The 23,803-nt window shown below is 52.7% G+C and overlaps 1 protein-coding gene across 1 annotated transcript in view; it reads left to right on the forward strand.

The window, feature by feature from the left end:
- Nucleotides 1-2,415: 2,415 nt before the first annotated feature.
- CDH22 (cadherin 22) overlaps nucleotides 2,416-23,803 on the forward strand; it is a 67,673-nt gene continuing 46,285 nt past the window's right edge. Inside the window, exons 1-2 of the mRNA XM_044262300.1 lie at nucleotides 2,416-2,670; nucleotides 10,540-10,834. Of these exons, the coding sequence (XP_044118235.1) occupies nucleotides 2,416-2,670; nucleotides 10,540-10,834 (550 nt within the window). The remainder of the gene's footprint in view (nucleotides 2,671-10,539; nucleotides 10,835-23,803) is intronic.

The raw sequence follows: 23,803 nt of genomic DNA on the forward strand, positions 1-23,803 counted from the left end.
GCCTGATGGAGTCAGGGGAACAGTTCCTGCCGAGCCCGCAGGGAAGTCATAAGCTCCAGGAAATGAAGGCTGCGGAGCGATGCCTCCTCCTCACCCATAACTCCAGCCTCATTACAACCGGCCCAGGCTGTAACGTGGGGAATCAAAGCCGGATCCCCAGAGGCGGCACATCTCCAGGATGGCAGAGCAGGGCCACCAGGGGAGGGGGGGCACCTCATCCCTTGGCTCTGCCTTTATGCCTAGGCCCCACAGAGTGGGTGCGGAAGGGGTGAGACGGGGCACTGGGGACGCTCACACCAGTCTCATGGGCCCTCCTGGCCTCCATTCGTTCAGGGTGCCGCCTGCAGGGAAAGAGGGAGCACCATGGTGCCATGTTCGGGACTCCTCCCTCCTCTCTTCCCTAGGGGCTGTGAGGTTTTCTCCTTCCCACTGCCCTGAGATGCTGCTTTAACCTCATCACCATCCCCCCCTTCCAACAGATGACTCCCTACTCTGAACCCCTCTCTAAGGAAGTTCCTTTGCCCATGTGGGGAAGGAACACTGGAGAATCAGACATCTGCAGAATGGGTATAAAAAACCAGTCTCACAGTTGCTATGACTGACACAACTTAGTTAAAGGCAGGACAGCCGCCCGCTGTGCTGCTGGATTACATTTCTTCTGCCCCAAAGATGCTGGCCGCCTCTTTGTTCTGCCAGAGGACCTGATCCATCCCCTGCTGAGCCACACACCCCATGTTTGCAACCGAACTCTCCCAACCAGCCAAATGCCCCCTAGGCAGCCTGTACACTCCTTGGCCATGATGCCCATCCCTTTCTTCCCAACCACTCAGAAGCCCCCTCCTCCAAGAAGCAACCCAGATTCCCTTCCACCCACCATCCCCTTCCAGACACCGGTGCCCACTCTCTTCCCCGAGTCCTTCTTAGAGCTCTGCTCACACACCACCCTGCACTTACGTCGCCCACCCCGCTAAACTAGAAGCTTATTTATCTCTGTCCTAGCCTCCAGCCCAAACCTGGCCGAGCTCAGTGGAATTGAGTTGTTGCACTGAGCTGAACTGGGCTTGGGGAGAAGAGTGGGGACTGAGCCTCTCACCTCCACGCACTCTTGTCAGGGCCTGAAATCCCTCCATTAAAGCAGCATTGCTGTCCCCTGTAAACACCCACATTAAGCCATTATTCATCATTATGGCTTGAGTAGGAGTTAGTCCCTCAGATCCTTTCGTGCTGAAAGCAGGATCTGATGGAGGTGAGGGAAGGAGAGATGGATTGATCTGGGGACAGCAGTGCTGGTCCAGGAAGGGGGAGCAGTGTCTCTCAGATGCGCAAAAGGAAGGTTTTCTAGGAGAATGTGGAGACATTGTGGCAAGCTCAGAGGGGTTGCGGCCCTGCCCACAGTCACTCAGGGAACCTCCACGCAAGGCCCCCTGGGGTTCAGGTACCCACCGTTGAAGGGGCCCATGCCGGCAATAGCAAGAGAACAGAGGGCCCTCCCTGGGCTTCTGTGTTGGGTGGAATGACCTCTCACCTGCTTTGAGGAGGTGTGAATGTGGGTGACAGGCTGGGTGCGGGACTCTGTGCACCCAGGAAGCTTGGGTCCTGGGGGCCCTTTAAGACCCCTTCTAGAAAGTCCTGCTCCCTGTCTAGGGTGGGGGATTTCCAGGGGGTGGGGTAGGGTGGACAGATTGCCAGCCAGGGTCAGGGGAGGCAGCTGGGAAGGTCCCTGCTCCCGTGGGCTTGAGGGCTGGTGGAGGACTCCGGAGAAGCTGGGCAGGGGTCATAAGAGGGCAGGTTGGGGGAGGACAGGTGTGTGATGGGAGTTGAAAGGAAGCATCCAGGGCTGGAGTTGGGGGGTATGTGGGGGAGGGGCAGAACTACTAGACCGGAGGCCCAAGAAGGTGGGGGACCCCTAAGGATCACAACGGGTGTTTAACAGACGCCTAAATGTCGAGAGGTTCACTCAACCTGCCCTGCCCCCACAAGGCGCCTCCTCTGATGTTCTCTTGTTTCTCTCGCAGGCTCCGGGCCAGGTCGGACCGCCCCTAGCCCTCCAGGGATCTGCCGGGCCCCTACCAGCACCCCTCTGCGCGGGGACCATGGCGCACACCGGCCTCAGGAGCCGCGGAGGCGCCGCCTGGTGATCCGGCCAAGGCGGCAGCGAGGGGGGCGCGGGCGGGGACCCCGGGGGCCGTCCATGCCCCGGGTGCGGCCGCGCCCCCTCCCCCTGCAGCCGGGCGCCCCCGCCGCTGGGCGGCGCGCAGGGCGGCGGGCCTGTCCGGGTGCCCCGTCGGGGGCGGCGCCCCGGCGGCCGCGCTGAAGCCACCATGTGACGTGGTGCCGCTCCGTCGTGCCACCGAGCGGCGACGCCCCGGTGCCTCCCGTCCAGGCTCCTGGGCCCCGGCCCGGTGCAGGCCAAGCATGAGGCCGCGGCCCGACGGTCGGGGGCTCCGGGCGGGAGCCGCGCTGTCGCCCGCGCTGCTGCTGCTGCTGCTGCTGCCGCCGCCGCCACTGCTGCCGGGACGCCTGTGGGCGGCGGGCACACCCGCGCCGGCGGCACCTGGGGCTCGGCAGGACGGCGCGCCGAGCGCCGGGCGCGTGAAGCGCGGCTGGGTGTGGAACCAGTTCTTCGTGGTGGAGGAGTACACGGGCACCGAGCCCCTGTACGTGGGCAAGGTAAAGTGGGCCCCCGCACCCGCTGCCCCGCGCCCAGGACCCCGGGGACGCTAGGGAGCCGGTTCCCCCAAGTCCCAGTCCCCGGTCCCTCCTCCCAGCCCGCTCCCGGCTTGGGGCAGACAGCAGGGTGGCGCGCTCTGCTCGTCCCTCCCTGTCCCAAACCCTCCTCCCATCCCCCTCCCCTGAGCATCTCAGAGCAGAGCCGAGAGAGCTAGTAGGTAAACCCAGGCCGTCTTACAGCTGGATGCATCTAGAATGTAGAAACAAGTTTGCAAATCTGATCATGTCACATATATACTGTCCCCACTCTGCTTAGAATTCTTCAGTAGCTTCCCATGCACTTGGGGTCAAGTCCAAATTTCACTGGGTTGCCTGCAAAGATCTGGGTCCCCTGTAGCCTCACCTCCTGGCACACTCCTCTGAGTTTCAGGCCCAGGGCTCTTCTGACCGTTTTCACAGTGCTCTGCTCCTGCGAATGCCCCTTCCCTTTGTTTGGGTTATTTCCTCCCCCTGAACAGGTCAGTCCTGCTCCTGCTTCTGCTGATTAATCTATACTGACACTCAGGTCTCCACTCAAATGCCACCTGTCCAGAGAGGCTGGCCTGACCACACCAGGCTTAGATCCACTGGATATGGCCATCCATCCTTGTCACGATGCCTTCCAACGTCCCCATAGCTTTCCTTCATTACAGTTAATTATGCATGTGTGTGTTTGATTATGCAGTTAATGTATATATTTCCTATCAGACAGTGTTTGTTTTCCTCACTGTCACATCCAGCACTCAGCACACATATTGTTCATAAACTGTTCGTATTAAATGAATGAATGAATGAATGAATGAATGAATGAAAGCTACTTTCTCAAACTGAGTGAATGATGGTTAATGAGGCTAAGCATCTGTGCCTTAGGAGTATGTGAAGCTGGGAGAGATTTTTGTTCAGCCATTCAATTCTCAGCCCCTCATGGGTGCAATGCCAGAGAGGCAGAGGCAAATAAGATCCAGCTTCTTCCATCTGGGGGCTCCCCAGAGTAGCAGAGAGCTTTGATACATGATTTACCGGTGGGCACCTAGCACCGAGCAGACATTCAGTAAATGGTATCTGTTGGCTGGCTTCATGGAGGAGAACACACGTGAGCAGGGTTTTGATGTATGAATAGGAGCTCATGGGGCTGATGAGGAAAAGGGCATACATAACCCGTGCAAAGACGTGGAGGCCTGAGGGAGCCTGACTGAGTCAGAGACTTGTTAGCAGTTGAGGTACTGAGGTAGAGGGTGCTGGAACTCTCTGATTTCTGCCCGCCAGCCTTCCAGGAAGTTTTGGTCAGCAGAGACGGGTCAGGGGAACAACTCTGGAGTTTCCTGTGTGCTTAATGGGTCTGAGAATTGGAAGTTTGATCAACCTTCTCAGGTCAGAGGCTCAGGGATAAGGGATCGGGGATCAGGGAGGGGAGGAAGGGCTTGATGTAAATCTCCTGGTTTGTTTTGCAGGAAACCTAGATTTTCTCTGGTCTAGACACAGTAATCCCTGGTCCTTGGCTACCTTCCTCTCCATCCATGTCCTTGCTCAAGGTCACCTGGCAAACTAGTGGCTCCTGACTTTCAGCCAGGGCAGTGAGATGGTGGAGCTGGCAGAAGGGCGGAGGGGATGGGGAAGGAGGGACCAAGTCTGGCCAGGCCGCAGCTGATGGTGAGGAGACTAAGAATGCGGTCTTGGGGCCAGATGCACCTGAACTTAAGGCCTGCCTCTGCCAACCCAGACTGTATTACCTTGAACTAGTTACGTCACCTCCTGAATCTGTCTCTTCGTCTGTAATGGGGGGCTAAAAGAGCCCATTTCCTAGAGTTGCTGAAAGGATTAAGGAAAAAGACAGCATATATGGTGTTTAGACCGCAGTCACGTTAGCTGTTCTTCGTTGTTTTCTTGTTATTCTCATATGACGCATTTAATCCGTAAACGGCAAGATAGAAATTATTATTCCCTTTTGGAGCAAGGAAACCAAGACTGAGAAAAGGCAAAGTCCTAAAGGGGACAAGCAACTTGGCCAAGGCTTGAACCTGTGTGTGTGTCAGAGGCCAGTCCCAGTCTGATTCTCCTAACATCTCTGAGACGTCCGGCCCTGGGAGGTGGACTTGAGTCCAGGAAATCCCCAGAGAGGCAGGGAAAGACATCTGCCCAAATGTCAGCTTGGTACTGTCAGATACCTGAGCTCTGTCGTCTGCCCAGCAGTTGGGGCTCCCAGGCCTCCCCATCCCCCAATAGTCCTAAAACCAGCAGAATCCACTGCTGACTCAGCACATTGCCTGTAGCTCCCTGGCCATTGGCATCTCAACAACCTAAGGGGAACCCCACCCCTAACTCCGGGAACCAGGGTCGGTGGCCTTAGGAAGTCCTTTGATTATAACACCAGCAAACTGAGGCCAGAGGCAGAGAACATCAGACCAAAGTCTCCCAGCAATACGGTGACAAAACCAACCCTAGAGACCAGATTTCTGGACACCAGCTTGGGGCCCAGGGCAATGTGAGTGCCCTTGACCATGAGCCAAGCATTGTGCCAAACCGGGGTGTCTTTCTTCTCCTTGGGGCAACCTCTCCTAACATCCTCATGGCTGCCATGACCATGTTATCTCCCTCTGCCATCATCTTCACCCAGAGGCCCCCTCCCTTCTTCCCAGAGCGCACCTCTGCAGGGAAGAAAGAGAATTTTCCATCTCTTTGCAAACATTTGCCCAGAGCATACTGCCTTCGGAAAAGTGGTATATAGCATGTGGTTCGAGGGGGCCAGCTGGAGCCAGAGCTGCTGGGGGCTCAGATCCCAGCTCTGCCCCTTATTATCTCTCTGATTTGGGGCACATTACTGAACCTCTCTGAACCTCAGGTTCCTTATCTGTTGTTGAGTGAGGCCTTTACTAGCCTGTCCTCAAAGGGCTGTGGTGAGGAATTACTGAGCTGGTATAGGTCAAGAGCCAAGAAGAACGAGCGCCTGGCACCAGGCTTGTGCTGGGTGTTAGCTTTTGTAGTTCTAGGTCTCGCCTGTTATTTCCACCAGCTTGAGCCTCCCAGCTACACAGACACTCCCAAACCCCTTCCCCAAACCCTGGAAGCCTTCTGGGCAACCCATGTCCCAGGATTCTCCATCCCAAGTGGTGGGGGTTGGGGCGGGGAGAGGTGGTCGCTTAGCCCACCCCTCACTCAGTATGCAATTGGAATATGAGGAATACGGGTTTGCACTTTTAAAAACCACCTGTCCCCTTGCAAGCCGAGCCCCACCTTTGTGCAGGCGATTGTATGTGCACACACACACACACACACACACTCACTCTTACCACAGTCTCTCGCTCTTTGGGGGAAAGGCCTTCTCCACGGTTTCAGTGAATTCGCTTCTTCCCGGTCCCCCGCCCCAGGGAGCCACTCGGAGCATCCGTCCTTGTCGAATTCCAAAGGTAGCTTAGCAACAACACCATCCGCAGAGTGAACCCCGGGCGCCCAACGGTAACCTATTTTACACGCGCCTTCTCCATCACTCACCGCCACGCTCTTGTCAGCACCCGCAGGAACCGCTGGGGTCCGTGATTGTCACCGAGGCCCCAACACCCACAACTCCCTCCCCAGTCCTGCCCCGTGGACAGCCCGGCCACTTCTTCCCCTCACCTGCCCCCAATACCCACCCTCCAAGCAGCCTCCCAGATTTCCATACAATCTGGGTACTTTGACTAATCCCTTTTCCGAACTGTAATTTCCCCAGAGGCTTCTGTCAGCTGGATGTGGATTTTGTAAGATTTTTAATTTTTTTTCCAAAAAGATAGAATTATGGGGTCAGCACTTATGACCAACTCCTGTGGGCGGTGAGATCTATTTTAGATATACAGCAGGATTAAAGTGGGGAGGAGAGCAGATTTAATTAAGTTGCTAATATTTAAAGAAAATTGATGAACTCCTGGTTTACGAGTAGCACAGGCGTGAGCAGACCCCTCATTCCGGGGGGAGGCTTTTTATTTGATTTGCTTTCCGTTTAAATCCTGGACTCATTTTATTTGCGTAGCTGCGCTGTCCGTTTAATTGTCTTTAATAAGGAAAACGTACTTCTGCTCGCATTTAATTTTGATTTAATTAGGAGGAAGTAATTAATGGCCTCGTAAATCCCATTTTTCAGCTCCCCCCGGGATGAGAAGCCATCACTCTTGTGTTTTTCCCATTGTTTATGATCCGGGCCTTGGGCCTGGGGAGCGGGCTCTCCTCTGGGGCTGTCCACCCTTGATGGCGGTGGAAAGAACCCAGGCTGTGGACTCAGGCTTCAGGGTTGCCTCTTGCTGGCTGTGTGACTTTAGAGGAGATAAAGGCCCTCTCTGATCCTCAGCTTGCCAACCTGCACAGTAGGGAGGAAATAAACTCTGATTCACAAGATCTTAATGAGACATCAATGAGGTCACAGTCAACGGTCTAGAAGTGTGTCTAATGACTCTTCTCTGTAGTCTAGCTCATGTGTACCTGGGATTTGACAGTGACTGGATCCTCCAGAAATCTCAGAAGGCAGGTGGGGCATTTTAGTGACTGTCGTATATTTCATTCTTCATTCTTCATATTTCATTCTTCATTTTTGATATGTTTGGCGTCATGCCTTGTGCTGGGTACTGGGTAGAAGGAACTTGGTCCTCAAGGAGCTTACATCTCACACTCCCACATGCATGTACCCTTACACACACACACACACACACACACACACACTCAACTCTCTCACTTCCCCTGTTATTTTCTCTGCAGCCCTACTCAGGACACCTATGTGTGCCAAGCATGGGGGTTTCGGAAGGTGTGAATCAAAGTTAATCCACACCCCTGAGGCCCAGGACAGCTGGGGAGACAGATGTGCAACACTGAGGTGTTATGGGGAAGTGTGGAGCAGAAGGGAGTGTGCGTGGGCAGGATGAAGGCTCTTCAACCAAATGGGTTGGAGCACCTAAGAGGACTGCCTGAAGGAGGAAACAAGCCCAGTTTAAAAGGCAAGAAGGTACTAGATGATGCCGCTGTCTCTCCAGTGGGTCAGGATTTCAGCCTACGGTCTTGTGTCAGACATTGGGGGATGAAGTGCGTGACCCTCAGTCCCTCCTGAGCCCAGGGTGGGAAAAGGAGAGGGAACTGGTCTGCACGAACACCTATTTCATGCCAGGAGCTTCCACACGTTATCTTATGAATCGTCTGAACATGTGGGAGCCATAGTGTGTCCTTTACAGATGAGAAGACTGAGGCCCAGGGCCATACCACAGGCCAGTGGCAGAGCCTGAGCTGGCACCCAGCTGTTCCCAATCCCCAAGCCCATCGTCTGTCTTGATATGCGATTTGCAGTCCTTTTCCAAATGATGAAGTAGAGGCCCAGATAGAAGAGGCCGCCTGTGACTGTGGCCGGTACAAGGCAAAAGGTGTGTCCAGCCCTCTTCCCCAGCCAGACTGACAGATCTGCAGAGGCTGCAGAAGGACAGACTGCACTTTGGAGTCAAACAGACTTGGGCCCAGCTCAGTATCCTCACCTGGGAAAGGTCGATACATGGACGGGCGCTCCTATGTTGAATTAGGTTCCCGCAGAGGCCCGCCACACACCTGGCCCATGGTCGGCGCTCCATAAGCAAGAGTGCTGTCCTCCAGCCTCCCCTCACAGCTGAGGGTCTTGGGAAATGTTCTTCTGGGGGTAGAAATGTTCTCTCTGGAGCCAGGACCCACGTGCGCAGGGCAGGCAGCCGCAGCCCAGCCCAGCCCTACAGCTCTGAACTCTTAACTCCTGCCCCCTGCCCCAACCCGTTCCGCTCTGTCTGACTCTGCAGTCCCCAGAGAGTGGCCAGTGGGCCACCGCATGAGCGCTATGTCATCCTTCACGGGAGAAGCACATCGGTGACATCACCGCTGGGTTCCACTCCCTCCTCCCCACCCCTCCCGCACGAGTGTCCATCCCTGTCCAGGGTCTGAGTTCACACATAAGGAAGGTCTGCCGGGACATGATAGAGACCCAGGGGGCAGAAAGGGAAGGCAACAATGGTCTACCTCGGGTTCAGGTCATTACAAACATGCTCTCATTGAATCCTCACCACATCTGTGCTAGAGAGGGCTCGATCTGATTTCTCAGGGGGGAAAACAGAGAGGAAAAATGATCATAACATCAGCGAGTCATGGGATCAGGAGATTGGCTTATGAACTCAGCTGTGTGACTTCCCCTCTCTGCATTTCTGTTTTCTCACCTGAGAAATGGGAAGAATAATGTTTCATAGGGCAGAGGTGAAGACGGCTCAGGTTATCGCTCTTAAGCGTCCCCCACGTGGTGTCTATCCCACCGCACCGCGGTGTTTGCTGACTCCGTAAGCACACGCCGAGTCTGATTGGAAAGTGGATGGAGGTGCTGGAAGAGGGAACAAGTTTACCCTCTCCTATTCCCACGTCCCCTGGGCCAAGGTGGAGCGAAAGCATAAACAGCAAACAGGAGAGACAGGTCTCCTCATCCCCAGCACTGCCAATGATTCAGGGCTGACGTCCTGAGATAATTTTATTGGGGGCATTAAACTGAGTTATGAGGTTTTTACAATACAGCCACTTATGAGAAATCTATTAACAGTAACTGGACAGGAAGAAGGCTTCTCAGTGGAGCCCAGAACGGGCATTAATTGGGGCAATCTATAACAGGACGGGGACCCGGGAAGGTTCCACCAGACGCCTCCATTTACTCCCCGCAATTTCTGCTGAGAATCAGCAGACTCGCCAAAAAGAGAGAGATGCCCATTAATCGGCTAATGAAATATGAAAATGTTTATGGGCCATTCAATCTTCCAAATGGCACTTCTATAATCCACCTTTCAGACACAGAGTTCCACCAGCAGAATTTATACCCGGGCTCCTCCTGCGTGGCAAGGGGTGGGATTTCATCCCCCTCCGTGACGACTTCATTGGCACCTGTTGTCCTGCTGTGTGGGCTGGGGTACGTGGCATCCTGGCCTGAAGGGGGCTTTAGGGATTCTGTCACTCATGTTACATCTCTGCGGAAGCTTAGAGTGGAGCAGGGACCCACCCAAGGTCACCCGCTTCATCGGACACTTTTCCCTCTGCTTGGGTTGCCTCTGAAATTTGGGAATTGGAGAATCGGGGCCTAGGTGTTTCTGTTTGGGAGAACCCTCTTGCTACTGCTTCCTTGCCTAAGAGATCTCAGTTCAGTGAAAACAGCCTAGGACTTGGAGCCTGGCGGTGCCTGGATTAAATCCCACTTATATATAGCTAACATTTAGTAAATAATATAACAGTAACGATAGCTACCATTTATTGGATACTTATAATGTCTCAGGCAGGGCTGATTTTCAGCTAGTACAGTGTTCTTGTGCTGGTCGTGAACATAGTGACATAGGCCCCCTCCCCCAACGCATAGTAAATGCTCTCCCTCCTCTCCCTCCTCCCCCAGTTCCCTCAGCTCCCCCACCTCTCCGTGACCCAGTAGCCAGAGGGTCCTGCCTGGCCCAGCTAGGGTCCTGTGGCCGTAAGATCCTGTGGCAGTGCCCCTGCTGGCCTGTCTGGTGAATTTCGTGTGTCCCATGGTGCCAGGCAGGTACTAGAGCCTTCTGTAGATTTTAAACATTTTTTTCGAAAACTCTGAATGGATAAGTATGTGAGTCACTTAGCACGGACCCAGGCACAGAGTAGGGGCTCCGATGATGTGCATTCCCTTTCGTCCTCGCTCCCTTCGCTCCCTGCCCGCGCCGTGTGCCAGGCTCAGAGTCTGGGCAGGTGGGGCTGGACCCATAATTCCCAGTGGGGTCAGAGACAGCCGTTTGGAAGCTTGTTAGAAATGCAAACTCCGAGGGCCCACCCCAGACCCACTGATCTTCCTCTCTGCCTCCCCAGATCCACTCGGACTCCGACGAGGGTGACGGGGCCATCAAGTACACCATCTCAGGTGAGGGAGCTGGGACCATCTTCCTGATCGATGAGCTGACGGGAGACATCCACGCCATGGAGCGCCTGGACCGTGAGCAGAAAACTTTCTACACGCTGCGGGCTCAGGCCCGGGATCGTGCCACCAACCGCCTGCTGGAACCAGAGTCAGAGTTCATCATCAAAGTGCAGGACATCAACGACAGTGAGCCCCGCTTCCTGCACGGCCCCTACATTGGAAGTGTGGCTGAGCTCTCACCTACAGGTGGGCGGCGGGCCCTGGGGGTGCCGGGCAGAGTCAGGGGCTGGGGCGAAGGTTGCTGCCAGGTTCGGAGTGGGAGCCTGTTATGGGGACTGGCTGATGCTCTGGGGAGAGGCAGGAGAGACAGGAAGTGCTGCCCCAGGCAGGGGACACAGGCATGAGTCCAGGAGCCCACACGGGCTCAAGCGGAGTGATGACATGGTCACAGCTGCACACCCGGACTAAGACACACACATGACCCCAGCCATGTACATGGACACTGACCCCACATGACTTGGACTGCGGGTAGCCAGAGCAACATGCTTGGCCACGGTCACTCCCACAGGCCCAGCCCCACTTCCAGGCTCAGCAGCTCCCCTGTACGCGGCCTTGCCCAGAGTTCAGCTCCACGCTGACCTTGCACAGCCCTTGGCCACAGTCCCACACAGGGGCAGGCACAACTGAACACGGGCACACCTACATCTGGAAAGAACCAGAGTGGAACACAGCTAGAACGAGGCCCAAGCACACAACCAGACACGGCCTCACACCTAACAGAGCCTCCTACAAAGCCCCTCAGGAAAGAGCACCTCGCCCGTACGGAGCTTGTGCACAGAAACGACCACCTACGTAGCCATAGGCTAAAGCCACGAACAGAGGTGACCCACCTGGGCCTAGGCTCTAGCGGAGAGCAGCCACAACGGGGAGGGGCACAGCGACAGGGGCAACAGCATCCAGACAACTTCGTTTCCTGCCCACGGGAGACCCCAACACCAACCTAGGTCCCAAGACCTAGCCACTTGGGAACACAGGTTCTCAGAGACGGCTGAGCCCCAGACTCAGGTCAGCAGCACGTAGCTGGGTATGGCCGCTAGAGTGCAGGGGCACCGGGAACGCACCATGGCATGGGTAGATCAGGAGCCCACACACCAGAACCCCTGCACGTGAGAAGGCCGCAGGAGAGGCCACACCACCACACAGCAGCGGGACACTGAAGCGAGAGGTTGGATGACTATACTGGCTCCCGTGGTAGAGCCCACTGAGCCCGGGAATCCCAGCAGAAGCCGGAGTCATGGGCAAGGGGCTCAGCCATCTTCTGCAGGGAGTTACCCCAGGCACCTGCATGCCAGGCTGGGTGGAGAGCAGTGGTCCTCGGCCCTCGACACCTCATTCCATCCCTGACATACTGTGGTCGAGGGCTCAGGGCTGCCCCTCTCTGGGCCTTCCAGTCCTACTAGGGCATGTCAGAGGCAGGGGGTGTCTGAGCTCGGAGAGGGTGCGGGCAGCCCCCGCTTCCCCAGATTGGGCTAAATCTGACAGATTGGTGGGGAGAGAGCCAGCAGCCAGGGATGGAGAGGAAGAAGTGGACCAGAGATACGGGTGGGCACAGAAGGACGGTGGGAGGCCAGGGAACAGTGAGGGCGGGGATGCGGGTGTGGGCTGGTGCGCACACATGCACAGGTGTGCACGTGTGCCTGGTGTGCGTATGCGTTCACACACGTGTGTGCACGCACATGGCTAGGCAAAAGGCACTTTATGGCCTCTGTGTGCATACGGCATACTATGTGTCTGTTTGAGAGTATCCGTTTATTTATTCGACAAGGGTACAGGAGAACCTACTATGTGTTGGGCACTGGGATCATGCCGTTGAAGAGACAGACAAGCTTCCCTCTCATGGAGGGTAACTTCTGGCTGAGAAAAGCAGGCAGCAAGCGAGTAAACAAACAGAGCGTTGGGCTGGAGGGCTTCTCTGAGGAGGTGACTGTGAAACAGAGACCTGAAGAAAGGAAAGGGTGGGCCCTGGGGGGAAGAGCATTCCAGGCAGAGGGAACCGTACCTACAAAGGCTCCGAGGAGAAGTGGAGAGGTGATCAGATTGTGCAGCCCCAGGGAGCCTAGTCGGGGCTTTGTCTTTTATGCTGAGCAAGCTGGGCAGTCCGCAAAGAGGCTTGTTCAGAAGACTGACGTGGTCTGACTTAGTTTTAAAAGGACCTCACTCTGTTCTGTGAACATCGGGTGCTGATGGGATTGGGGCGTGGGGCAAGGACAGAAGCAGAGGAGCATATTGTAATTACCTAGGTGGGAAATGATGGTGGCTTGGAACAAGGTGGGATCAGTAAGGGTAGTTGAGAGGAGGTGGACTTTGGGATCTATTTTAAAAGGAGAGCTGAAAGCATTTGCTAATGGATGGGATGTGGGGTGTGAGGGAAAGACAATTCAGGGATGACTCCTGAGGTGTTGACCTGGACAATTAAATAGATGGGTTTCCATTTGCTGAGATGGGAGGAGCAGCGGGAGAAGCAGATCTGGGGGACGGTAGGAAATCAGGAGTTTGGTTTCAGTTGTGCTGAAGTTGGAAGTACTTACTAGACAGCCAAGTGGACATCTTCAATATACGGGTTCAGTGGAGAGATCATTGAAAGTTGTTGGTAGCAAAGACCCGTGGACTTTCAGAGCCTAGTGATTACTTAGAAATCAATTTTGCAAATGGGGGAAACTGAGGCTCGGAGCAGCAGTGATGTGTCCAGGATCACACAGCAAGTCAGGGGCAGCTAAAGCCCCTGATGTCCCCCCATCCAGCAGCCCCTACTCACTGACTCAAACCCTGGCCCTGTGTCTCTTCCTCCCAAATGGATCCACATGGAAAAGACCAGAAAGGTGACACAAGGTGAGGCTGGAGAAGGAAGCAAGAGCCATACCCAAAGGACTTGATGGAAGCACAGAACCTGGGAATGGCTAAAGCAAGGGAGCCAATCAAGTGCAAAGGTCCTGAGGTGCATTTTAGAAAGCTCTCTCTGCTACGGCTTGGAGAACAGGTGGGGATAGGGGACTCCAGAGGGAGGCATCGGCCAGGTGCTTGTCCATCACTTCACTCCCACTTCAACTCTGAGAGGGGATGGGACTGATGGTGGCATCCCCATCGAACAAATGGGAACACTGAGGCTCAGAGGGGAGAAAATATGTCCACCATTGCATAGCAAGTCAGTGACTGAGCAAGTCAAGTCTTGGTTCCTAGACTGTTGGAGGGGCAAGAGTCCTTGCATCACACTCGGGGTAACTGAGGCCAAGAGAAAGGAAAGGACACTTTCAAGGTCACCCAGATTTTAGGAGGCAGAGCCAGTCCCCGGGTTCATGAATATCAATCAGCCTGAGGAGCTCCTGCCCTGCCTCCCATTGCCCTCCCAGCTCACTGACTCTGACATTCAGCTCAGGAAAGAGTCAGGCATTGGATTCAACTTGGACAAGCCAAGGAAGCCAGGAGGAGAGGGAGGAAGCAGAAATTAAATTAGTTTATTTCATTTAAGCAACTTTTTGAAGAGGAAGCAAATCTGACACCGGGGTGCTTGTGGAGACTCCAGGCAGCTTTGAAAATCAGTCACAATTACTGAGCCTCCTGATCTGGGCTGAGGAGGGCGGGGCGGACAAGCGGCACCAGGGTCTGGGCAGCTTTGGAGATCAGAGGGAGCAGGGACACAGCTTGGGACATGAAAGGCAGCGTGGCTCGCAAATTAAACCACTCACAGCTTAAAAAGGAAGGGAAGTGTGCCGGGGGCCTCCGATGAGCCACGCTTCTGAGGAGGGGCACACCAGCCTCGCTGAGCCTAACACAACGAAGCAGGTCCTACAGCTGACCGTCAGGAAGCCTGGCTCCCCACATGACCTTGGGCGAGTCCCTGCCTCTCTCTGGGCACTAGGTTCCGTTCGAAACATTGAAGGGGTTTATTCATGCAATAAACATTTAATGAGGGTCTACTCTGTGCCAGGCACTATTCCAGGCACTGAAGTTTCTTAGGAAGCCTCCGTACAGGGCAGAGAGACAGACAGGAATGAAATAAACAAGCCAATATATTATAGGCCCTTATATAACAGGTCTAAGTGCTGTGAAACCTAGGGAATTTTTGCATTATACTGGGGGAGTGCTATTTTAGATAGAGGAGTCAGGAAGGACCTTTCTTTACAAAAGAGCATATTTGAACAAAGATCTGAAGGAACCAAGGAGCTATGTGAAACAGTGGTTTTCATACTTGACTGTGCACCCACATTACTTAGAGAGCTTGCTAAAATACAGATTGATGCCCTTTCCTCCCAGGGTTTCTGATTCAGCAGGTCTGGTTATTAGAAATGTTTGCATTTTTTAATTAATTCCATGGTGATGCTGCTATTGCTGGCTCAGAGACCACACTTGGAGAATCACTAAGCTGGAGGAAGCATGTACAGGCAGAAGAAACAGCAAGTGCAAAGGTCCTGAGACATAGTGTGTTTGTCATGAGGGGTCAGTGTAGGTGAAGAGAGAAGTAAGTGATGTAGGGAGAGAGTCCAATGAGATTGAAAGAGATACTGGAAACAGGATCACGTAGGACACTGTAGCCATTGAAAGGATTTCGGTTGTACTCTGAGTGAGATACAGAGTCAATGAGTGATGCGATCCAACTTATACTTTTAAAGGCTGACTTGTTGGCCACCATGTTGAAAATGGACCATAAGGGGACAATGTTGGAAGTAGGGAGATCAGTGAGGAGGCAGCTGCAATCACGTGGGCAAAAGGTGATGCTGACTCAGACCCGCATAGGAGGTGAGAAGGTATGGGATTCTGGGTGTATGTTGAAGGTAGAGCCAACTGCGCTTGTGAGGGACCAGATAAGAGGAGTGAGAGGGAGACAAAGCAAGGATGTTGCTGACAAGTGTGTCCTGAGCAATGGATGGATGGATCTGCTGAGATGGGAACTGCTCCAGGAAGAGCAAGGTTACAGCACAAAATTAAGACTCTTGGGTATGTTAAGACTGAGATGTCTACTAGAAATCTGGGTGGAGCTGTCAAGGGGACAGTTGGGTCTCTGAGTCTGGAGGTCAGGAGCGCAATCAGGGTCAGAGATACAATTTTGAAGGTCATCAGCAGAGAGAAGGAATTTAAAGCTCAAGGCTGGATGAAACCAACAAGAAAGTGAGTTTTGAGAGAAAAGAGTTAGACTAGATAATCTCCTAATGTTGGGGGCACCAGACCCCTTCCCACAAGTTTCACAACCTGACCAGTGGACAGGAAGATTTCACAGGGCTCTCATGCCCCGTTCAACTTTACCTACTTATTAATGCCAACTATGTACAAAATATGCTTGGCACTGTTGAGGATACAGAAATGAGAACTTCAATCCAACATGCATTTATTAGCCACTACTTTATTCCGGGCACTGCAGGGGATCTAAAGATAAGTAATTGAATTAAATCCACAAATGTTTATTAGCACCCATTATGTACAAGGCCTCCAGTGTACTTGGCTCTGTAGGGGTTGCAAAGATGAGTCACCTAACTTAGCAAACATTTATTAGCACCTACTTTATATATATAGCCCCAAGGGGATAGAAAAATAAGCAGTTGCTTTCAATTCAATAAACATATATTAGTGCCTACTGTGTACATGGCACTTGGGTAGGTATGTGGGGATGCAAAGAAGCACAAGACCCTCCCCTGACCTTAAAGTGATGGCAGATCAGTTTCATCTCTGGGGCGAACTTTGGTCCAATGGTAGTGACTATAGGGTTGTGTTGAGAAGGAGTCTGAGGCCCCTCCCATTCAAGCTCAGGAGAAAATGCTGCAAACGATTAGTGATGTCTGCTGAGAGCAAAGGCAAGCGAATAGAATGGTTCATTTGGCATTGGATTGGCATTGTTGGACCATGGGATTGGGACTCAGTGAGCTGTGGAAATGGGCAGGGGCTCTGCCAGAGTGGGATTCCTATGTATTCCAGTTCCTCTGTGAGCAGCATCTCTAACAGACAGAAGGGCTGTTTTGTAGTATAGCCTACACTTCTTGGGACATTTACTAAATAACAGCTGTCAGCCAACATTGCTTTCACAGAGCTATTTCCCTTTATTCTCAACAATCCTGGGGAATAAGCAGGGCAGGTATTACTGTCCTCATTTAACCAATGAGGAAATAATGCAGAGAGAGATAAAGTAACTTGCCTGAGTTTCCAGAGTGAGAACTGGAGCCAGAACTGGACCCCGAACCCAGAAGCAGAACCCAAGCCACTTGCCTCAGCTTGTGTGGGCAACACCATGCACAGAGACTTTATAACTTGCAAAGCATTTTCACATCCCTGATTTTAATTCATTCTCCCAGAAGCTCTCAGGTCAAGTGTTAACACACCCATTTTATAGCTGGAGAAACTGAGGCCCGCGAGGGGAAGAAGGTAACACTGGAAGAGCACACTACTGATTGTTGAATCCAGTGGTTGGCGGGGGACAGGGCAAGGAGGAAGGGAGGAAAGCAGGAAGCAGTGTGTTCCCCAAAGGTCTCATTTGGGGAGGGCAGCAACAAGCTGGGAGCCTCTGAGTGTCCTGTCTGCAGCCAGAGAGAGTGTGGCTCAGCAACCCTCAGGCCCAAGCCAGGAATCAATCGCTGGCCTCTGCAGAGACAACTTCTAAAGATGTTTTTAATTAAAGTCCAGGAAGATCTATATGTGCAATATCTCCTTGCCTAGCAACGGCACTGGCTCTCACCACCCAGGATCGGGGGAAACAGGACAGGAGATTTCTGGTGGGGAAAGGTGGCAAGGAAGAGCAGAGGCCCTGGCCCTCAGGAGTCATCCCCGTGGCCCAGAGAACCTGGACAGTGAAAAGTGGATCCATGCCTTTCTTTGTCATTTCCATCAACAAGTTATTCAACACACACAAGCACCTTCTCTAAGCCAGACCCTATACCTACATAGCAGTGAGTACAAAGGTGACCGAGCCACCATCCTGCCCTCAAGGGCCTAGCACACAGTGGGTGCTCCATAGATGTCGAGTAACTAAATAGAAGCAAACAATAAGAAAAAAATGTTTGCTTTCTGCAAACAGTTGCTACTACAGCAGATACTTAAAATGTTGCTGTCCCAACAAACAAGGTGACCAGACTATATACTAGAGGGTCCCATTTAAATGTGGGAAGGACAGAAGAGCATAAGTGTCTCAAACTGGGATGGTAGGAGAGTCCTCTCTCTCAGGGGAGCAGATTAGCTCCCCACACACATTCATGGGTGAGTCCATGGCTGGGATCTATGAGGACAAAGGGAGGGGACGGTGTCCCAGAGTTTCACTGGAGACTCTGGAGAAGCGTATTTGCAACATAGGGCACTCTTATCCCATTGAGCCAAAACTGCTTCTTCTCTTTGTCCCCCTCCCACTCTCTCCCACTCTCCTCTTGCTTAATATGTATCTCTGCCTGTCTCTGTTTCTATATAAGTCTACTTTCTGACTTTATCTCTGCATTTCTACCTCTTTCTGTCACATTCTGTGTTCCACTTTCTCCCTGTCTCTATGTATCTCTGCCTTTCTGATGCTCATATCTCTGTCTCTGTCCTAATTTCTTCCTGTGTGTCTGGGTATCTGTTTTCCCACTTTCTCCCTGCCTGTCTCTCTGAATCCCTGTCCCTCTGTCCCTTGTCTCTGTCTGTGTCTCTGACCCACTTTCTAACCTCATCTCTTAGTGACACCTTCTCTGTCACTTGTCTCTGGGCCTGCCTCCTACCCCTCCCTCCCAACTACTCCCCGCCCCAGCCATGTTCCTGCATCTCCTGCATATCATTAGGCTGCCCTGGCTGGGCGGCCGGAAGCTGTGGAGGCCAGCCCAGTGAGCCAGCATCATAAGTGATGATCAAAGAGGGAGTTGGGAGGGAGAGTTTGAGAAGGGGTTTGTTTCCTGTGTAATCTGAACGTTCCCAGGGACTCGACAAGTGGTTTTTAATTTTTAATAGAAAGCATTCCGCGCAGTTCTGGCAGCAGCAGGGGGTGGGACTCATTTTTTATAAATGTTTGAGAAGCTAAATGTGAGCTGAGGGTTTCCCCAGGCCCAGCAGGGCAGCAAAGGGAAGTAGGGAAGAGGCATGATGGTAATAATTACAAACATCTTCATAATAATGACACTTGGTCACCTCGTTTGAAGATTCTGTTCCTTTCCAAAGTGCTTCGTCTCTTTCATCTCATTAAAGGGCCTCCCTCTTCCAGGGAGTCCAGAAGGATGAAGTATTATCTCCATTTTACAGAAGGGGCACTGAGGCCCAGTCGGGTCAGTTTTCCCACAGCCACAAAGCCCAGGAGAGGGCTGGGATGACTTCAGTCCTGGAGCTCCCCTCCCCATAGAACCACCTCCTCCTTGAGCCAATGGGACTCCTCCTGGGGGCTCTGGAGCCCAAGTCTAGGTGGCAGTTGGACCTCGTAGATATCAAAGACAAGAGATAAGAAAGGAAAGAATTCTGGGTTGGGAGCCAGGCCATGGCTTCCAATTCTGGCTGCATGTCAAACCATGTCAGAGACATCCAGGTAAACCAGAGATAAGGGGTGAGCTTGACCCCTCCCTCCTGATAATGGTGTCCAGGAATTTTTTACTTCAGGCCAAGGGCACAGCCCCAGAGACCTTCTGACCATTGCAGAGAGACAAGAGGAATAAACTACTGCATGCTACTCTATGCCCAGCTTTACCAGCCATGTAAATCCATCATTTCTAGTCCTCAGAGCATCCCTGGGAAGCAGAGGGGCCTCCTCTAGACTAAAGGTGAGGAAAGAGGTCAAACAGGGAGAAAGACTTGACCAAGAGCACAGAGTGAAGAAGTGGCAGGATCTGAACCCAAGACTCTCTGATGCCAAAGCCCACCCAGTCTCATCTCCTGGCAGGAGTCTGAGGTCTCATGCTGATTTTGCCTGGGAGGAGCACTGCTGACTTGGTGGCATGTGTCGTCCTTGCTTCTTCCTTCCTAGGGTCAGTCTCGGCACTGGCACAGTGAGTCCAGAAGGGTGACATGCTGGCTCCACAGACCTGGGCTGCAGTCTTTCCCTACCACTTACTACTGATAGAACCTGGGGAAAGTCACTGAGCAGAGACTCCATGACTCAGTTTCCTGAGTTCAATCAGGGGTTTGGCCGGTGGTTAGCCTGGGATGCATTTTAGAATCACTGCAGCAGTTTTTAAAAATGCCCTTGTCTCTGCTTCACCCCAGGAGAGGCCTACGGAATTGGTCTGGGGGTGGGGTTCAGCATCAGTTTTATTTTAAAGCTCCTAAGAGATTCTAATATGCAGCCAGGGTAAGACACACTGGTTTCTGTGCTCTCTGAGGACCAGCCTTTCCACATTTAACATTCTACGCGGAACCCTGCTCTGAAATCCTGTTTACCCAAGAATCATTTGGGCAATACTTCCTATGCCGGCCTGGATAGAGGCCCTTAACCCCATGTAGCTTAAGAGTTGGCTGGCAGCACCATGGACAGCGACCAGCCCACACTAGCCACCCAGCCCTGCTTCTGGAAGTCTCAGCTTCAACCAGCTGTGGCAGGGAAAATCCCGGATGCTGTTCCTTGCCATTCCCCTCCTTTCTCTGACTCATCCCTCTCTTACTTGCCTGGCTCCTTTTACTCCTATTGGCCCCCCCCTCCTACTTCATAAGTCCAGGCATATGTGGGTTTTGACATCAGATCAACCTGGGTTTGAATCCTGCCTCTCCTATTTCCTTGCCAGGTGAACTTGACCGGGCATTGTTCTTGGTTCTGAACATGGAGAACTGTTTGAGTTCTCACAGTGATCTTGAGAGCCTGGCAGTAATATTACCTTCATTTCACAAGTGAGGAAAATAAGGCACAAGGGAATTCATTGCTTAACTTCACTCAGCCTCATTTTTTCATCTGTAAAGTGGGAATCTCAATAGAGCTTACTTCAAGCTTATTTTATAATTCCATGAGATAACAGACATAAAGGGCTTCTCATAGGATCTAGCACAAAGTATTATTCAGTAAACATAATCTATCATGATCTTCGAATAACAATATGTAATAATAGGTTTCATCAGCATTTATTATGAATTCACATTTTCACCCTTCACTGTGCATAGCAGTTTCCTCATCTGTAAAATGGGAATGATGCAGGATTGTACAGCGTTGGCTCATATCCACTCACAATAGGCAAATATTGATTTTCTGTTTTGTGAGCCACTTGATATCACAAAGGTAGCTTGAAATTGGCCATGGTGAGAGTCTCTACACCATGGAAATCAACAAATACAACTAGGCAGGGCATTCCTCCCCACCCCTCTAGCCCTCTGAGCTGATGGTTAAACATTTACCAGCATACCACTGCATCTACATCTTAGAATTCGACTGAGAATTAAAGGAGGGAGTGGATGTGATGGTCATTATAAAATCAAACTGCTGAATGGAGGGGAGCTGACCCTGCGGTGGTCCCGTAGCAGCCACAAGCCTGGCACCCTTTTATCTGCCCATTCTGGGGAGCTGCTGACTTGTGAAGAAGGTAGGAGGGGGTCTGGAGCCTGGGGAGCCAGTGGTGAATCACTGACCCTTCACCATCCCCACGTGTCGGCATTAACTATAATGGCTGCAATAAAGAATCCGGGATTGGGGAAATGATTCCATCATCCCCGCAGGAGTCCCTGGGATGCAGCCAGGGAGAGAGAGAGAGAGAGAGAGCAGCCATTACCCTGGGGAGTCATTCAGCTGGATATTGTGCCTTGCCCAAGGGGTGGGGGGAACAAGCAGAGGGGAGTGGCAGGGAGACCCTCTCTCATAACAGCTACAACAGCCACTATTTATTGAGCACCCATCATGAGCCTGATGCTTTATGTGTCTTTTCCCTTTTCAGTGTGTCTGTGAGGGAGGCATGATTGTGCTATCATATACTCACATGCCATGCCTCCCAAGACAACAACCTACATTTATTGAGTGCTTAGTGTGGGGCAGGCACTGTCCTCGGTGCTGAACACGAAGTCTGTTTAAATTCCTAAAACGATTTTAGGAGTTTGGTAATATGCTCATCTTTATTTCACAAATGAGAAAATTGAGGCACAAGGGGGTTGTGACATGTTCAAGGTCAAACTGCGAGTAAATGGCAGAGTCATCACTGATTGTGATTCATTACACTGAGCCACCATCCCCAGAGCCACTCTGCCTGCCTGCGCTGACTGTCTCCCCAGGAGGGCTTTGGCCTCAGAGTCCTGGGTTCAAATCCCACCACTTCCTCTCTCAGTGCTCTTGGTCAAGTCTTCCTACTTGTCTGACCTGTTTCCTCACCTGTAACTTAGAGGGGAACATTCTGGCTCTCAGAAATACTATGAGGATTAGAGATGATGAATTTTTTAAAAAGATTTTATTTATTTATTTGACAGACAGAGATTACAAGCAGGCAGAGAGGCAGGCAGAGAGAGAGAGGAGGAAGCAGGCCCCCCCGCTGAGCAGAGAGCCCAATGTGGGGCTCGATCCCAGGACCCCCGGACCATGACCTGAGCCGAAGGCAGAGGCTTTAACCCACTGAGCCACCCAGGTGCCCCAGAGATGATGAATTTAAGTGCTTGGTGAAGCTGGACATGTAGTGGGTGCCCCTAAGAGTTTATTCCTTTTTCCTCTTTCTGTATAATATGAGGCACCTGGGGTTATGTCCTCAGCCCTAAGAGGAGACCCTGGGCACCAAGCATTGAGGGGGAGAGGGCTTGCTCAAATACCTTCCCTAGCTTCTCTGGGCAACCCTGACATGGCTGACATGGAGCAGGAGCTGCCAAAGAGAGGCGCATTGCGGGGCCGGTTTAGAAGGCTCAGGCTGGGAGGGGGGATATAGAGAGGGAAATAAGGAATGCAAAAGAGTGAAAAATAAATACATGTGTCTGTCTGGAATGATCGAGGGCCCCAGGCTGGAGGCGGGAGAGGCGGGCGGCAGGCTGGGCTTAGCAGAATTGCTGCAGTAGCACTTCCAGAGCCTCACTCATTAGCCAAGCTGTGAATGGGCCTTACCTCCTAGCAGGCACCCTTCTGGCCCAGAGAGTACCACCCAGCCCCGGGAAGGCCCCACCCAGAACCTCAGCAGGTCTGGGTCCCATCCCCTCACCAGCAGGGCATTCAAAAGAAGGCATCACCTTGAAGTGACGTCTGAGTCTTATCCTCTTGGCTCATATCCTGAGCTCCCAAGACTCCCTCTTGGGTCTTCTACCTCACCCCCTCCTTTCTGGGAAGGTTCAGATGGACCAGAAGGCTTTGCCCGCCTTCCCATCCAACCCTCCCCCACCCCACCCTCAACCCCCTCCTGTCCAGCCTCACATCCCAAGCCCTGATTTCGTCAAATTGAACATGATGTCAAATTAGAGCCATCTCTGGGACAGGCCGAGAGAAGCTCCCAGTTTAATGAGGCAGTGTCGAAAATCAATAACTTAATTGCCGCTGTTTGATGGACTTTTATCCAATTTATACTCTCCCCAGCAGCCTACGTGCAGAGCATGCAGAGCATGTGAAGTGTGTGTGTGTGTGTGTGTGTGTGTGTGTGTGTGTCTGGGGCGGGGGACTGTCTGGACACCCAGGGGGAGGGGCGAGGAGGGCACCAGGACCCACAGCCAACTATTTCCCACAGGGAAAGCTGGGCCTTACCATCCTCCTGCCCCCAGTCCAAAAGCTACTGGCCTCTGAGCCCCAGTGAACTTGGTTATACTTCTGGGCTGCCCAATCCCCATCCTGTGGGGGGTGGTAAGGTGGGAGGGAAGAGAGGCAGAATTCTCTCAAGAAATCAGGAGGGGCGGGTGTGAGTAGAAAGACCCCTGTTTTGGGAGTCGGGTGCCTAGTTTCCAGTCCTGGCTCTAACTCTGACCGTGATGACTTAATTGGTGACGATGACCATTGCATCACCCATGAGACTGAGCCCCATCTGGACTGAGAATTTAAAGTGCTTTCCCTCAACATCAAGAACCAAGGACTAGGATTATCCCCCATTTGCTGAAGAGGAAACGGATTCAGAGAGGCTGTCTTCCCTTGCCAGAATCCTACAGCTGGGAGCCACCAAAGGAGATCTGAACCCAGATCTGACTCCATGGTCATGCTTGTGCCACAGGAAGCCCCCAGATCAGGAAGCGGGTTGGGAGTCAGTGTGGGGATGAGGACTGTGAGGGGACTAGCTTCCATGACCTCCAGCTTGGATCTCCTCTCCTAGCTTCCCTGGGGTGGGGAGGACAAGCACAGTAGCCCCAGGTGACCCCCGT

Source organism: Neovison vison, chromosome 8 (assembly GCF_020171115.1).
Source record: "Neovison vison isolate M4711 chromosome 8, ASM_NN_V1, whole genome shotgun sequence".
Classification (NCBI taxonomy): Eukaryota; Metazoa; Chordata; class Mammalia; order Carnivora; family Mustelidae; genus Neogale; species Neogale vison.